This window comes from Zootoca vivipara, chromosome 6 (assembly GCF_963506605.1).
Source record: "Zootoca vivipara chromosome 6, rZooViv1.1, whole genome shotgun sequence".
NCBI classification, from domain to species: domain Eukaryota; kingdom Metazoa; phylum Chordata; class Lepidosauria; order Squamata; family Lacertidae; genus Zootoca; species Zootoca vivipara.
Window position 1 is genome coordinate 96977701 of NC_083281.1, and position 17295 is coordinate 96994995.

A 17295-nucleotide genomic window follows, 5' to 3' on the forward strand; every position below is an offset into this window, starting at 1 on the left:
GTCCAGCCCTGAATGAAGATGACCTGAGCTTCTTCCCTGGATAAGGCTTTCCCTTCTGCTAGCAATCCACTGTAGAGGCTGCATGTGTGGTGTGTTTGGGGGAATAACTCATAGTTGACGCGAGGTTATGCAGAGGCCCAAGAAGCCCAGCCAGCACCCCATGTGTGTGAACATGCTTGCAAAAATCATGCAAACAAGAATACTTTAAGAATCTCAGAGATACAGAAATACATTGATATAGAACATGGGACGTTAGGGCTCACCCAGACTTAGTTTCCGCCCCACACTTTCTAGGCACAAGTTTGTGCTTTAATAAATTGCAGTAACCAAGCACTTTTTTTGGCCCACTGCTTTCCCCAGGAAAATCTGCTCTTTAACACTAATTGGAACAAACAGCATATTTTTTTTGCCCAACAAACTACACTTGGGCAAAATAAAAATAAAAATTGAAAGGCACAAATACAGGATGGGTGACACCTGGCTTGAGAGCAGTACATGTGAAAAGGATCTAGGAGTCTTGGTAGACCACAAACTTGACATGAGTCAACAGTGTGATGCAGCAGCTAAAAAAGCCAATGCAATTCTGGGCTGCATCAATAGGAGTATAGCATCTAGATCAAGGGAAGTAATAGTACCACTGTATTCCGATCTGGTCAGACCTCACCTGGAGTACTGTGTCCAGTTCTGGGCACCACAGTTCAAGAAGGATACTGACAAGCTGGAACGTGTCCAGAGGAGGGCAACCAAAATGGTCAAAGGCCTGGAAACAATGCCTTATGAGGAATGGCTTAGGGAGCTGGGCATGTTTAGCCTGGAGAAGAGAAGGTTAAGGGGTGATATGATAGCCATGTTCATATATATTAAAGGTAAAGGGACCCCTGACCATTAGGTCCAGTCGTGACCGACTCTGGGGTTGCGCGCTCATCTCGCATTATCGGCCGAGGGAGCCGGCGTATAGCTTCCAGGTCATGTGGCCAGCATGACAAAGCCGCTTCTGACAAACCAGAGGGAGAAAGGTTGTTTACTGCTGCTCCAGAGAAGTGGACCGAGCAATGGAGTCAAGCTACAAGAAAGAAGATTCCACCTCAACATTAGGAAGAATTTCCTGACAGTAAGAGCTGTTTGACAGTGGAATTTGCTGCCAAGGAGTGTGGTGGAGTCTCCTTCTTTGGAGGTCTTTAAGCAGAGGCTTGACAGGCATCTGTCAAGAATGCTTTGATGGTGTTTCCTGGTTGGTAGGGGGTTGGACTGGATGACCCTTGTGGTCTCTTCCAACTCTATGATTCTATGGATGGCTGCTTGCTTCAATTCAGCAGTAAAGAGCATGTTTCTGAGGGGAAAGCACTGGGGCAACAAACAAACAAACAAATGCAAAGCTGTGCCTAGAAACATGGTTCAACAGGAAGTATCAATGAGCCCTTAGAAAGCCACCACCGTAGGAGGAGACCAGGGCTCTTAAAGGTTCATTCTTTCCATCGGCCTGTGAGAGCCTGATAACTGTAGACCTTCTTCAAGGAAGGAAGGAAGGAACTGAACCAAATAGTGGCAAGACAATGAGATGCAGCAACACTTACCTTCTTTCTCTTTGTCTTGGCAATGGCTGTTTGGGGAAAGGAAAATTGAGAAGACGTGGCATTAATAATAGGAAGCTTTGAAAGGTTTGACAGTGGAAACAAGCAGGAACAAAATCCGCCACCTTCCTTGCAAATGCTTTTTGGAGATGGAGAGCCATTAGTTTAGTATAGCTTGGTCATCCTTTGGAAAGCTCTGAGAGGCTTGCATGAGGCTCCCTGGTTTTCTCAGGCAGGGATCAACCTGAGTCACACTCCCTTATTTGCAGGGGTTCAGATGTTGCTGAACTGAAACGCCCATCATCCCTGGCCATTGTCCCTGCTTGTTCAGTAGTTCAGCAACCATCTGGAGGGCTACCGGTTCCTCACACCTGTGTTACAGCAACAACAGGTGTTCCCAGACTATGCAGCTGGCATGCAAGGTCAGGTAACCAACAACACGGATGTGGAAGCAACCCAGAAGGCACTTCCCAGGAGTGACTTGCGCAGCGGTGCAGCAGGAATAGCCTCCTGGAAGTGGCATCGCTGCCGCTTACTGGGAAGGACAAGGTGGCACAGGGACAATGGCAGAGCCAGTTCAGTGCTTTGCCACAACCAAACCTCGCTAAGCGCCAGTGGCACTGCTGCTATGGGTTATTGCTGTGGCTCTGCTCCACTGAGCAAAGCCCTCCTGTTCCCCAGAACTGACAAAGAGATACACGAGGCTATCCTCTTTCTGTCCTTGCAGAGAGAGTGTGTGGCTGGCATGGAGACCTATATTCCCTGTGCTGCAACTAAAAGCAACTGGTGGAAGGAGGAGGAGAAGTTTGCAGGGAGAAAGTGACAGGTGGGAAAGGGTTAAGCACACCCTGCGGCTGCTCTGCAGCCTCTTCCCCCAATTGCCACTTTGCAGCTGTTTGGAGACAACTGGGGTGTCCAAGGCCATGTTTGCAGCCAGGAATATAGCTCTGTTCAGCCCTAAGAATAAGCTCTTGCAATGGAACTCAGGTTGTTAGTTTGTTAATGTGGCTAATATTGTGGATTACGAGTGCTGTAGTGCTTTGTGAATCTTATAACATTACCTTTGTTGTGGCTGTGCTGTTTAGCTTATTTTTTTTAGTTGTTTAGTTAATAGTGTTTTGTAGAAGGTGCTTGTTTTACTGATTATTTGTTAATTATTCTATAATTGTGGTGTTCTATCATGTTATTGTCATTTATTGTTTGTGAGCCACTTTGTGACTCGTGTGAGTGAAAAACAGCATAGAAAATGGAATGATCTCACTCCTGGCCAGGTAAAGGTATTATAAGGTATTGTAAGGTGGAGCCTACCTCTGACAGGGAGATTATGGGCCTTCCTTTCTGCCCAGGGGTCACAGTAGTACTGGCTCATGGATCTCACAGTCGCTTGGCCCACCACAGGCTTAAATCCAAACTCTCTGTGGTCTATCACCTTCAGTTCGATAGGAAGCGCATAATCTTCATCCACAGGCAGGTACTAAGGGAGGTCAGGAGGGGCTGCATGAGGTTTTCCCAGGAAAGGATCGGCTGGGGGATCCATTTGAGGGATGATGAGACAAAGGCAGCTGTGCACATATTGTCATGCTGTCCAAGTGAGGAGATTACACCTCTAAGGTTTCACTATAGCTAGTAACTAAAAAGATGCTCATTTAAATGAGCATGCCTGGCCTAAAGATGCTCTTGACGACACAGCTACCAGTTTGGCTAGGCCCAAGACATTTTGGCACCTGAGGCAAACCACAAAATGGCGTCCCCTCTCCTCCCATGAGGGAAGAAAGGGTGAGAGAAGATCTAAATCTAGAACAAGGGTGAGAGGAGACCAGCAGTGCCTCCTGATCACTAAGATCAGGACCGTCTTAAGCCCATCCAGCGCCCTGGCGCTGGGTCCCTCCAGTGCCCCCCTCCAGAGCCTCTCCAAGGGCCCGGGAGTGCCAAGCGGACTGCGGCAGCAGCGGGAGGCCACCTCCGAGGACTCCGCGCTGCGCCTCCTTCTCGTTTCCCCAGTGCTAGGTTCCACTCAGTCAAGCTTCGCCACCAGCGTGCGCACTGTGGGACCAGCAAGAGCTGCTTGGGCGCTGTGTGCGCGCTGGTGGCGAAGCTCGACTGAGCAGAATCCAGCGCTGGGGAAACGAGAAGGAGGCGCAGCGTGGAGTCCTCGGAGAAGGAGAGAGACGCGGCGCAGCCTCTGAGCTCGTGGAGCGCAGTCCTGGTCAGATCGCCGGAACCCTGCGCTCACTTGGTGTCCTTCCAGTGCCCTCCAGCGCCCGGCGCCGTGGTTCTCCATGCCACTAGCTTCTATGGCTAGGACGGGCCTGACTAAGATCCCCATATGGGGCAGCTGAATATTCCTGCATTGCAGGGGGCTTGACTAGATGATCCTATGGGTCCCTTCCAACTCTACAATTCTATAAGGTTCTAAGAAGCTGCTGTAGAGGTGGCATGGGGGGCTTGCTGAGGAGGCAGCAGATCCAGCCTCCAATGAGCACGCTGCAACTGTTGGTAGCACCGTGGTGGCGGCAACAGCAGTGGGCACTGCATTCCTTGGAGGCCAGATTTGCTGTCCCCGTGAATCCTGCTGCTTGAGGCAGTCGCCCCACCTTGCCTCATGGGTGGGCCAGCCCTGGGTAGAGGCTGGAGGGAAAGTATAGCTAGTAAAGGAGACAAGAGGGAAAAGGTCACAGTGAAAATGTGGATTGCAAAATCTGATTAGCAAACTCTAAAATGGTGGTGATGATGATTGGAGGAGAGGTTAGTTTCATCTCGAGCCTTACGATTCGCCCTTGAAAGCTGTCTCTATCATATGCTAGGGGCCCACTCACCACTTTCATGAGATAGATATTGATGGGGAAATTGGGGTACTCTTGGAGATTCCTGATGACTGGTGTCTGAAGAGTTTCTCCTCCACACTCTATGATGAGACTTGGATTGCTGATGGCCAGCAGATTGTAGGTCGTCATGTCCCGCAGGCCCCATGCCAGGATCTGTGGGAAGATCATGATCAATGTTTTATAAAAGCAACAGCTCAGCAGAAAGTGGGGCAGACAGGTGGGCGGACTCTGGCAGGAGAAGCCTCTTCATCCACTGTAGCACTGAGTTCACCCCCACAGGGCCTGAGGCTCTCCTTTCTGGATTTGCTGCAGGGTTTTACTTCCCCCGAACCTTTGAAGAATCAAATTATAATTGTGGCGTTTACAGCCCCCATGTGCAATCTTTTTAATTCTTGATGTTTTATTATCCCCCCAATGCATGCTGTAAGCCACCCAGAGTGGCTAGGGAAACCCAGCCAGATGGGCAGGATAATGATAATGATAATGATAATGATAATGATAATGATAATGATAATAATGATAATGATAATAATAATATCATATTGTGGCTTTACACTCACCTCAATGGCCATCAGCCTTAAGATGGGCCGGATTCCTTTAGGGATCATGTATGTCCCATCCTTCCATGGAGGCGGTGGAAGCTTTCCTAAGGATCCATCCTGTGGAGAGAAGATGAGGAGCTCTGCTGAATAGAGATCTGCTTTTCCTTTTTCAGCCAGCGATGAATGACATTTTCTCCTCAGTCTTTAGCTGGAGGATAACTCTTGGTTTTACGAGCCCCTGAGAGCAAATCTGGAGAGCAGAAATCTAGAGAGTAGAGTGTAGTAGATGAATTTATTTTGCCCTGCTTAGAAGTGCTGGAGCTTTGAAACGATTGGTTGCAAAAGGCTTTTGAAATGATGCTGGGGACGCTCCTTCGAACCTCCCAGATGCTTTGAATTGCAACTCCCATCGTCCCCAGGGAATGTGGATGTGATGAGTAGAACTGATGGGAGCTGTAGTCCAAAATATCTGGAGGGCACCAGGGATAGTAAAGCCTGCTCTAGAGCCTCTGGGAAACTCAAAGAAATCTGTTGCTTGCGTCTGTATGACTTTTTTATTCAGTCTTTTAAAGGAGTTGTAGCTTAAGTTGGCCGAAGAATTAATGCTTTTGAATTATGGTGCTGGAGGAGACTCTTGAGAGTCCCATGGACTGCAAGAAGATCAAACCTATCCATTCTTAAGGAAATCAGCCCTGAGTGCTCACTGGAAGGACAGATCCTGAAGCTGAGGCTCCAGTACTTTGGCCACCTCATGAGAAGAGAAGACTCCCTGGAAAAGACCCTGAGGTTGGGAAAGATTGAGGGCACAAGGAGAAGGGGATGACAGAGGACGAGATGGTTGGACAGTGTTCTTGAAGCTACGAACATGAGTTTGACCAAACTGCAGGAGGCAGTGCAAGACAGGAGTGTCTGGTGTGCTATGGTCCATGGGGTCACGAAGAATCGGACACGACTAAACAACTACCGTAAACAACAACACCAAGCTTAAGTTGGGTTTATTCTGGTGTACCTAAATGTCAGGAGTGAGCCAGCAGTAAATCACACCGTTCAAGCTGGAGTGAATTTTCTATTAGCAAGAACATGATCTGCACAGATCTGGAGGAGTGTCAGGCCCAATGAGCAAAGCAGCTTGCCTCATGGATCAGGCACGCCTGGAAGAAGCGGACCATTTGGATCCCTTCCAGTCAGGATTCAGGCCTCATCATGGGACTGAAACTGCCTTGGTCGCACTGGTCGATGATCTCCGGCGGGCTAGGGACAAAGGTAACAGCTGTTTCCTTGTTCTGCTGGATCTCTCAGCGGCTTTTGACACCATCGACCATAACATCCTTCTGGATCGTCTAGAGGGTTTGGGAGCTGGGGGCACTGTCATGCAGTGGTTCCGCTCCTTCCTCCTGGGCCGTGTTCAGAAAGTGGTGGTGGGGGATGAGTGTTCAGACCCCTGGGCTCTCACTTGTGGGGTGCCTCAGGGTTCTGTCCTCTCCCCCATGCTTTTTAACATCTATATGCAGCCGCTGGGAGAGATCATCAGGGGGTTTGGGCTGGGTGTCCATCAGTATGCTGATGATACCCAGCTCTACCTCTCTTTTAAATCAGAACCAGTGAAGGCGGTGAAGGTCCTGTGTGAGTGCTTGGAGGCGGTTGGAGGATGGATGGCGGCTAACAGATTGAGATTGAATCCTGACAAGACAGAAGTACTGTTTGTGGGGGACAGGAGGCGGGCGGGTGTGGAGGACTCCCTGGTCCTGAATGGGGTAACTGTGCCCCTGAAAGACCAGGTGCGCAGCCTGGGAGTCATCTTAGACGCACAGCTGTCCATGGAGGCACACGTCAACTCTGTGTCCAAGACAGCTGTTTATCAGCTCCATCTGGTACGCAGGCTGAGTCCCTACCTGCCCACTGACTGTCTCTCCAGAGTGGTGCATGCTCTAGTTATCTCTCGCTTGGACTACTGCAATGCGCTCTACGTGGGGCTACCTTTGAAGGTGACCCGGAAACTACAACTAATCCAGAATGCGGCAGCTAGACTGGTGACTGGGAGCGGCCGCCGAGACCACATAACACCGGTCTTGAAAGACCTACATTGGCTCCCAGTACGTTTCCGAGCACAATTCAAAGTGTTGGTGTTGACCTTTAAAGCCCTAAACGGCCTCGGTCCGGTATACCTGAAGGAGCGTCTCCACCCCCATCGTTCTGCCCGGACACTGAGGTCCAGCTCCGAGGGCCTTCTGGCGGTTCCCTCACTACGAGAAGCCAAGTTACAGGGAACCAGGCAGAGGGCCTTCTCGGTAGTGGCACCCACCCTGTGGAATGCCCTCCCACTAGAGGTCAAAGAGAACAACAATTACCAGACCTTTAGAAGGCATCTCAAGGCAGCCCTGTTTAGGGAAGCTTTTAATGTTTGATGTATTTCTGTATTTTAATGTTTGATGGATCTCTGTATTTTAGAATTTCTGTTTTGTTGGAAGCCGCCCAGAGTGGCTGGGGGAACCCGGCCAGATGGGCGGGGTATAAATAATAAATTATTATTATTATTATTATTATTATCAGTTGCCAAGACTGAAAGTCTCTGCCTCACCACAGCCTCCACTCCAGGAGTTCCCTCCTCTCCAGGACTTTTCTCAAGCAATTGGAGACTGTGTCTGCATAAAGTCAACCTCTCCTCTACCCTTTTCATGCTTCTTGTGTTCCTGGGAGACCACAGGAGAGGGGAGCTTGTTGGAGCAGGAAGGGGGGGACGGACACCTGTCACTTTGCACCCGCCTGACTCATCTCTGCCTCTTGGCCTCCCTCATCCCACTTTCCTGCTTCAGCTTATGACTCTGATTCTGGACTCTGCCACAGACTCTCCTAGCTCACTAGCTCTGTTACCTCTCCAGCTTCTGACACCTCTTTCCAGTCTTCTCCCACTTCTCCCAGTGACCACTCACTGTTGTCCCACCACCACTGCCCAGATTCTGTGCCTTCTGCCCTTGGGAGTTCTCCTGCTAGTTCCACCGTTCCTCTGCGTCCCACCAGTCCATGATACTAACGCACCTGGCATAAGGCATAATTTAATTTGTTACCTTCTTGTCCAACAAAAGCTCAAAAGCAGCCAGGAGCTGACCGGAATCCTCCTGATCTTTGATGATTGTATACTTCTTGAGGCGGGGTTGTCTTCGTGAGCTGAGATCCAGGTGCACACTTGGGGTGCACAAGCTCCTTCCCATGAAATAATTGGAGTGGCCCTGAAAGAGACACAGAACACGGGGTGAAGGTTTTCCAGGCTAGCTAGGAGAAGTGGTTAAAAGCCAATAGTGGGTTTGGCTGCCTATATGTGGGCAACAGTGTAGGGTCAGAAAGCAAACAGACAGGAAATGTTGGAGATGCTGAAGACTGTACTTGGTGTTATAATCTAGTTGTTCCCTTATGTGGAAATTACAGTCCAAAGCAGCTGGAGGGCACCAAGATGGGGAAGGCCAAGTTTAAAACAGACTAGGGATGGGCGAATCCATCAATTTCAGTTTCTCTCTTTTCTGATCTTACACTCAGTTCTCTCCATTTCCACATCAGTTTGTGATTTCCCCCCCAAAAAAATTCTCATGAAAATTCACATGTGTCTCAGTGCAAATTTCTCCTAACTGTATACATTTTTGCCTAACACTCACATTTCTGCAAAACAGTGTTCCCTAATATAATGCATTTTTCTATGTTATTTTCACACATATTTTTATGAACACTTTACTCAAACATATGCATTTTTGTACATGTTACATGGATGGAGAACAACATTGCAAAATTCAAAGAAGTGTGAATTCTGAAGGGGGTGTATGTTTTGGTTTGTGTATTGTTGAGAAGTGTGAATTAGGTAGATTTGCCTTTAAATGTGAACCAAATCAAATTTATTTATTTTATTTTTTTTAAATAATTTTTATTAATTTTTAGAAAAAGAAAACACATACAAAGTATACAACATAAACTCTGTCCCTTCATTTTCCCTCCACCCACAAGCCCACCTCTGCCACCAGTGAGCCCCATGGGTATTGGGGAACAAAGGGGTCCATTTTAAGCTGGGTTTGACCTCCCCCCTCCTTCCTCCCCCCTCATCCCCCCCCTGCCACTGAGAGGACAAAGGCAGAGGATCTCTGGGGATTGGCTTATCCCCCAGCTATTTCTTCACTGTACTGGAAAAAAGAAAAACAAGGAAAAAAGGAAAAAAAAAAGCAAAAATATAAAAAGGGGAAAAAAAGGAAAGAAAAAAAAAGGAAAAAGGAAAAATATTAATGGCTTCCACGACTCTCCTCCTCCTGGATTTCCCAACCTCTTTACATAGTTATGGCGGGTTTTCTAATCCAATTCAGAATCTTATTCTTATAATATTAACACAATCCTCCTCCTTCTTCATGCTGTCCCCCTCTGAGCCCCCCCCTGCCACTGGGGTAGCCCGAGGAGTCCAGCAGTCAAAAGGTTCCATTTTTGTGTCTGGGTTTCCCTCCACCCTTCCCTCTCCCCTCAAGGCACCCCCTGCCACTGGGTACCAAGAGTAAGGAGGGGGAGACAGGCAGTTTTCCACCCAAACACCTCCTGATCACCAAAATTATTCAAAAACAAACTCTAAGCATATTTCCTCAGCCATTCTTTTTACACCCTCCAGAAAGCTCTTAACCTTAAACTATAAAAATCTCTTCCCCCCCCCCCAATGTCCCTCCTCCCAATTGGATCAGCATATCCTTTAACAGGCCAAGATTCCGACACCGTTGTTCATAAACCAAAAAAAAGTACCTTAAACTAAAATTTTTTCCCCACACCAATTCTTTCCCACATCCACTTCCAGACCTCTGCTCCTCCCTCTTTCTGCCTTTCCCTCCCTTCACTAACACCATTCAACATTTCAGTCTCTCCAGGATTTTCACTTCCATCAATCTTCTCTTCACTTTGCTTCTCCTTGTCGGCCTCATCTCTTTGTTCTGATCTTTGTTTTTCATCATCCAACACATATTTTTTATAGTCTGAATCAGTCTCCAAATTGTCCTCAAATTGTTGCTCCTCACACACAATCTCATAATCAAGATTGTCCTCTAAATCTTGCTCTTGCACCTCATTCTCCTTTTCTGTTGGATTGAAGCGTTGCCTTTCCTTGTAGATATCTTCCCATGTTTGTAGATAACCCAGCACAGCCTCCTGGAAAGCTCGAGAGAATTTTGTTTTCATAGTTCACTTGACCACAGGCAGACCAGAGATAAGGGCAGAAGTGTACTGGAAAATTCCTCTCTACCACGTTGTCGGCTCCATCTTGGCTGTTCTTATCCTTTGTCTTTAACCTCATCAGATTTCAAATTTACAGTCCACTTAAATCCTTTTAAAACCCTTTGAATCAATTTCCAATTCACAGGAATAAAATCGTCTTTCTTAGTCCTTTAATAATTTGACAGCTTTTGACAGCTGTCAAAGCGTCCTCCCCCTTGTTGCTGCTGAACCTCAAGGGGCAACGACACTGGGGGCTGGGGAGGTTTGGAAAAGTCTTTCTTTCTCTCGGGTCCGCAATCTTGAAAGAAGTTTTCCCTTTTCGGCTTAGGAATATTTAATGCGCCTCCCGATTGTCCATTTGAAAGAGATCGGCTTCCGTTACTTTAGAATCTCTTCCTATCTTCAAATTTAAAATTTTTAAGATCCGAATGGAGATTTGACTTACTTTGAAGAAGTCTTTTATTTCCTTGGAAGAATCCGCCGCTTGCAGGCTGAGGACTCGGAGCTTCACTTCAAGGAGGTAAGATGAAACCCAAAAATGGCTCCCGCGACTCCACTCCGCTGGCTCTCGATTGCTCTACTGAGCTCTCAGGCAGCAGAGGATTCGCGTCCGGAGCAAACAGCTGGGCACTATGTCACCGGGACTCTCTACCCGGTGTTTTTTCGGGGAGTCCACTCGCTCTGCGGACTCCCCCCCCCTCCACGAAGCCAGGGACTTCGGAGCACGAAGTCCCTGCATCCAACTTCACCAGCGCGACGAATCGGAAGCCCAAATTTATTCTCCATCCTTACCAGAGAGCAATCTCCATTTTGAACTGGACTTATAGATATTTGTAACATTTAAGGATTATTGCTTGCCTGATTTTCAGCAGTATATCTCTTGAATTCTGGCAAGTATTTTGATATGAGTAAACCGTGTCTTTTTCTTGTTTACTCAGTAGTCTGAGAGTGATTTCTTTGTTAAGAGGGAAAAATAAAACAGGCAGAAGGTAATCCAAATCTATTTAAAGCATCCTTGGAAATCATAGTTATTCTAGAAGGTTATGCTGACCTGTGGCCCCAGGAGGTGGACCAAGAATGAACGTGGCTCCTGGGCTGAAAAAACATTAGTCACCCCAGACTAAATAAAGTGTTTGTTGACATATGTTGCATGGAATTCACTGCCATGAGATGTGGTGTTTTGCCACATTTGCAATTTGACTAATTTATGGAGGAGGGGGTCTTATCAGGGACTATTATAAATGATAGCCAAATGGAACCTCCACATTCAGAGGTAGTCTACCTCTTAATATCAGATGCTGGGGTTAAACAAAAGAGGAGGGCTGTTGCTTTCCTGTCCTGCTTGTGGACTTCCTGAAGATAGATTAATTGGGAAACAGGATGCCTGAATAGGTGGGTCAGTTGCCCTTTTGCTTGCCACCTTTTTCTGTTGACTTCATGGGCCTAGGGTTGCCAGACTCAACAGAGGACAGGACTTCTGTGCCTTTAATTGCCCTGCTCTCTTTTGAGTCTGGAAACCTTAAAGAGAAACCAGCAGACCCTTTTCTTGGAAATTAAACAAAGGGTCTGCTGGTTTCTCTTTAAGGTTTCCAGACTCAAAAGAGAGCAGGGCAATTTAAGGCACAGAAGTCCTGTCCTCTATTGAGTCTGGCAACCCTACATGGGCCTGTGAAAAGAACCTCATGTCTATCTCAGGGTTAGATCATCTGCTTTGCATGCAGCAAGTTCCAGGTTCAATCCCTGGCATCTCCTGGGAAAGACTGTGTGGGAAATCCTGGAAAGCCGCTGCCAGTCAGCATATAGACAACATCGTGCTAGATGGGCCAATGGTCTGGCTCAGCGCCGTAGGGCAACTTCCTATGCTCCTATGCACATACACTTGCGTCCAAGTCAAAGACCTCCAAGGCCACCACAGGTGGCTCTTGCTCAGTTGCTCGAGGGTCTCCATAGATCAAGATGTTTTCAAAGATGAGGGTCTGGTCCCAGCAGGGGTGCAGCGTGCCAGAGATGGTCTGGGTATGTTGGCTCATGTGAAGGAAGGAAACATGGGCCAAAGGATCTAGCAGAGAGGAAATAACAGGAGATGGAGGAATTACAGATACAGACTCAAATATCACCTACATGTTTTCCAAGATAACACTACGCTACAAGCTTAAAATGGATGAATAGCCATTCACAACAAAATTAAAATAAAATAGAAAAAAATCCTTCGTGTGCATGCACACTACTTCAGATACACCTTCTTCAGATACCTCATACCAGTTACAAACTTAGTTGGTCTCTAAGGTGCTACTGGAAGGAATTTTTCTATTTTATTTTTGTTTTGACGGCAGACCAACATGGCTACCTACGGTACCTGTAACTAGCCATTCACTCCCCCCCGTTTCTTGGGAACTCTGGAAACTCTAGTTTTAAGGTGGGTGAGTCTAGGGATCTCCAACAGAGAATTCTCAACATTTGCACTTCCCACCCACCATTGGAGATTGGGCCAGCTGTACTGTGCTATAAGCATCAACCCTTTCCCCCCAGGCCACTTTCCTGCTCTAACACACACACACACACACACACACCGGCAAAAGCGGCTGTTAAAGCAAATGGGGAGGGAGAGGAGAGAGGAATGATATATACATAGCTGTACTTTTTCCTGTGGAGCTAAAAGCAACATTGGGGTGTGTGGGGGTGTGTGTGTGTGGTTAGATGGGGAAATGGCTTTTTAAAAACCCAGCACTGTTGCCCTGATCCAATTAGAGCATGATTTGAGGATAAGAAGATGAAGATGATAATGATGATGAAGAAGAAGAAGGCAGGAGATCAAATACTGGATCTCTTGCAACACAGCTTTTTTGGCCCTGACCTGAGCTCCAGAAAAATAATAATTACCTGTGGTCTGAAATGGGAGGGTACACACACCAAGATTCTGCGTAACATAGGCATTTGAGTGCCTCTGGAGAAATGGCCTCTTGTGAGGAAAGAGATGAGGACAGGGAAGAGTGAATGATAGAGGGCATGGGAGGGCAGAGGGCTTGGAATCATAGAATGGTAGAGTAGCAAGGGACCCCAGGGGTCATCTAGTCCAACCCCTGCAATGCAATTACTTTTCATTGCACCTACCTGCAGAACTCTTAGCACTAGTTCCAACTAGGTCTCTTGCTTGGTAGATGTAGCAGCGCAACTGGAAATAGACAGGATCTGAAAGGAGGAAGTCTTTTTTAAAAAAAGAACAGAAAAAAAGAACTGCACTTTCCTTCTAGTTTCCCTACAATATACCACCCAGACTTGCAAACAGGGATGTAGTAAGGCATCGTTTTTCCATTTTGCTCTGTATTCATCGCATGCAGCTCTTCCACCCAAAACTTCGCTGTCCATTGTGGTAAACTTATGTAATTGATTAAATAAATTGCACAAGTTATGTTGTCATTATGTTATTCCAGCCCATTTATTTCAATGCAAAGGAAATGCTTTGCAAATGGTGGTGTAGGTAGCACTGTTCCAGACATGGGATAAATTTGCAAACACCAGCAATTTCTGCTCCTGCTTCTGTTTTCGTCTGAATTCTCTGCAAACTCCCTACTTGCTCTGTTAGAGAGTCTCCTTGTCCACAATATCATTCCATCTAATAGCAAACTCAGGGGATGAGTTATGCCCCAGAATGCTTGGGAGAATCCCAAGGTTTATAGAAAAGAGTCTTTCAAAATACAACCACCGCCCTATGGAAAAGTATGCCTCAATACAGCTCAGTAAGTGCTGAGCATGCTCAGTGGCCATGGAATGCTGAGTGACCACTGAAAATGAAAAACAGAATGGGGAGAAAATATCCAAAAAGTGGCACAAACAAGGACACTCTAGGCATCAGCGTAAGTAGCACAATTTCAACAAAAAATTGGTTTAGCAACCTGGTTGCCTGCCCACAGACCTGATCTTGCATTTGCTATTGGCAGGAACAGAACAGCCAAGTGTCACAGCTGGAGGTGACCCAGCAGTTTGGCCAAGTCCTGGAGAAAGGGGAGAACATCTGGGAGGGGTAACAGCAGGGGCAGACTTGGGCCTTTCATATTTCAGCAGTGCCCTATGTGAGCCCAAAGTTCAGCACTGCCCTCCTCTAGCCCTCTGTTCTGCTCAATTCACTATGTTGTACTTGCGAGCCCTGTGTCACCCTCTAGGCTCAGAGCCTGGTGTGGTAGAACCAGATGCGCTGCTTTAAATCTGTCTCTGGGTAACAGTCCCCTGTCTTGGATACCCCTAAAGCCCAAGCCTGGCTCATCATTTAACAGTTCCTAAATTCATATTTTAATTTTTTAAACTTACTTTTATATTCCACCTTTCCTCCAAGGAGTTCAAGGTGGCATACATAGAAAACATGGCGCGTATTCTATAGATTTATGACTGCTCCATGTAAGCTTTGAATGCACTATTTGCCAAAGAATTAAGGATAATATTTGGGAAAATCTGGGAAAATTTCTGGAGTTCAGGAATCAATGTGGGGGCTACTAGTGGTTTCTTTTCTGTCACTTTTCTTTCCACTTGATTCTGTTTCTTGACCATTTGCATCTGTCATGGAATCTAATATTTACTTGTTATTTTATGTGCCTTCTTTTTCCATGTGCTCTCATTTGGACAAACTGTTGGAGAAAAGCAAAGCATTTCCTTCTCTTGAGTTTGTAATTAATGCATGAATTGCTTTAAACTACAAGAGGGCACTTTGTGTGTAGCTATTTAGCCAACAGTGTTTGTAAACCTCTATGTCTAATTTAACTCCAACCCTAAAAGATGTTTTTTCTTCTCTCCATAAAAGATGTCTGCTATTTCTCTCTTATGTCCACTCATCAGGTAAATAGTTCCTGCATGAATAAAGCCTTTGAACTCCAGAAACTGTAAGTCATTATTGCAACCTAATTCACCCAAGCTGCAAAGGCCTGTTAACACAGACTACTCACTCTTAAACATGCAGAAGATAAGTGGGGTGTTCTTCTTCAGGAGGGTTTGAGAAGGAGCCTTTTCTGGCTCTTTATCATCTTTCTTTTCTTCTTTCTTTCCTATCTCAATTTTCTTATTTTTCCATTGGCTTGCAATTTCCACACCCTGAAAAAAGATGACATAATAATTTTTTAAAATAAAAGAATGCCATAAGTGTACACTTTAAAAAACCCTACCACCCATACAAATCATGCAAATAAAGCACAGGAACACATTTTCTTTTATTTTGCATTTTTAATAGCCTTTTAGCTATTTTGCCAAATTATTCCAGTTTTGCTACTGGAATGGAGTGAGAGAGAGTGAGTGAGACACAGAGAGAGAGATAGAGAGAGAGAACCCTGAAACCCCACCCCCTGACGACGGGAAAACTTGTTTACCTTCTTCTCTTACTTCTGAAATTTCAACAGGGATCAAAATCTCTGGCTACCATTTTACATCATCTTTCACAATGCCCCAGAGACCTTGTGTCAATCTAGAATGTGGTGTGTGTGTGTGTGTGTGCTTGTTGAGAAATGGTGGCCACCACAAAAAAGCAATAGAAAAAATGCAATTTTTTTTTACAAGGGTAGAAAAAGAAGAAATTCAGAAACACTTCTAGACATTTCAGCTTAACACTGCTTGAGTCACACTGTGACTGATATCAAGACTTCTTCTCTGTTGAATTTTACTGAAATGAATGGAAGCTTATTCTGTCATGGATGCACTGAGGATAGAATTGGTGGATGCTGCTATTGAACCATTTCTGTCTCTCTCCAGCTGTCAAGATTAAATTTAGGCTCATCTGAGGAATTGGAACAAATGTCAATCCGTGGAAAACCCATTTGATGTTTGTTCCGATTCAGCTGTAAAATGGAGAAAGCATGTTTCCCTGGAGAAAGTGGTGGGACAAAAAAAAAAAAAACCTGCTCAGACCTTTGCCTACCCATCATGAACCTGGGCCTAGAAATCACGTGGCTGAGCCCTCCGAAGGCCAAAATACTGGCTTCATGTCCTCTGAATGAATCACTTGCCAGCTGTGCCACAGCTGAGGGAGAAGGCACCCAACCACGGCACCTGCCTTTCCTTACCAGTGAACCCTCCAGGAGAAAAATGGAGGGCACACGGCTGGGCGATATTGGGACGAGCTTCCTGTGCCAGCATCGCCGGCGAAAGATGTCGCTGGGATGTCGCTGCAGGTGGAACCTCCAGCCATGGAGTGGAGCATATTCCCAAGTCTCTTCTTTCAGCTTTAATTCAGAGTGCTGCAGGAAACGGATAAAGAGGCTTGAAGTGAGCTGGAGAAAAGATAGTGATTAGGTCAAATCAAGGCCATTTGAGACCCCCTGGATGGGCTTGAAGGTTTTATGGGGGTTCACTTCAATGCTGGTCATTAACAGTAACAATGAAGATTGTGATTCGATTTGGGGCCCCAGTTTAGACAACCATGTGTGTTACTACAATTTTGACGTACACAACTACACAATGTTACATTGCATTTCATTGTCATTGCAATATATTTTGAGGTTTCATGTATGGTTTGTTTTTGTGGTTCTTAGTTGTTTTACTTTACATGGTTACTTCATATGTTGGGATTATTCTGGTTAGTGCTAGTATTAGTCATGTTTGGTTCTGAATGGGGAATTTCATATTGTGATTCTTATATTGGTTCTTTTTTGTTGGGCCAGATTTAGAAGTGCTTTCACAATCCTCCCAAAAAGAGAAATATTTTGGAGCACCTGCAGTTTTGCATCCTAAACTCTCCATTACAGTAATAAAAAGAGGGTTTGTTCCTGCTGACTTGATGCTACAGACGTTAATTAGTTGTGACCAGGCACCATTTTAAAATAATGAAATGAGAAGCTGTAACCGTGTATGTGCCTGTCCCCACTATAAAAACTCTCTTTAAATTAAGAAGAAAGGGTGCTGCACTACCCACCCTCAACTCCACTGAGCTCTGGCAGGGCCCATGTGGTGATGCTGGGCCTGTTTGCCACAGCCTGACCACCTGCCACTTGCTGGGTGGTCACTTGGGGGCCCTTGTCCTGGGGGGCCTTGGGATTTGCCCCCCAGGACCCATAGAAGAGCCCTGCTGGATCAGGCCCATGGCCCCTTGTCCTGTTCTCACAGTGACCATAGAGATGCCCCAGAGGGAAGCCCACAACCAGGCACTCTCCTTTC

At 46.2% G+C, this 17295-nt stretch overlaps 1 protein-coding gene across 1 annotated transcript in view; it reads right to left on the reverse strand.

Moving 5' to 3' along the window:
• FER1L5 (fer-1 like family member 5) overlaps positions 1 to 17295 on the reverse strand; it is a 79913-nt gene that overhangs the window by 20298 nt on the left and 42320 nt on the right. Inside the window, exons 28-35 of the mRNA XM_060276486.1 lie at positions 16206 to 16379; positions 13276 to 13336; positions 12042 to 12223; positions 8004 to 8165; positions 4957 to 5055; positions 4388 to 4549; positions 2880 to 3045; positions 1575 to 1600 (exon numbers count right to left, since the gene is read on the reverse strand). Of these exons, the coding sequence (XP_060132469.1) occupies positions 1575 to 1600; positions 2880 to 3045; positions 4388 to 4549; positions 4957 to 5055; positions 8004 to 8165; positions 12042 to 12223; positions 13276 to 13336; positions 16206 to 16379 (1032 nt within the window). The remainder of the gene's footprint in view (positions 1 to 1574; positions 1601 to 2879; positions 3046 to 4387; positions 4550 to 4956; positions 5056 to 8003; positions 8166 to 12041; positions 12224 to 13275; positions 13337 to 16205; positions 16380 to 17295) is intronic.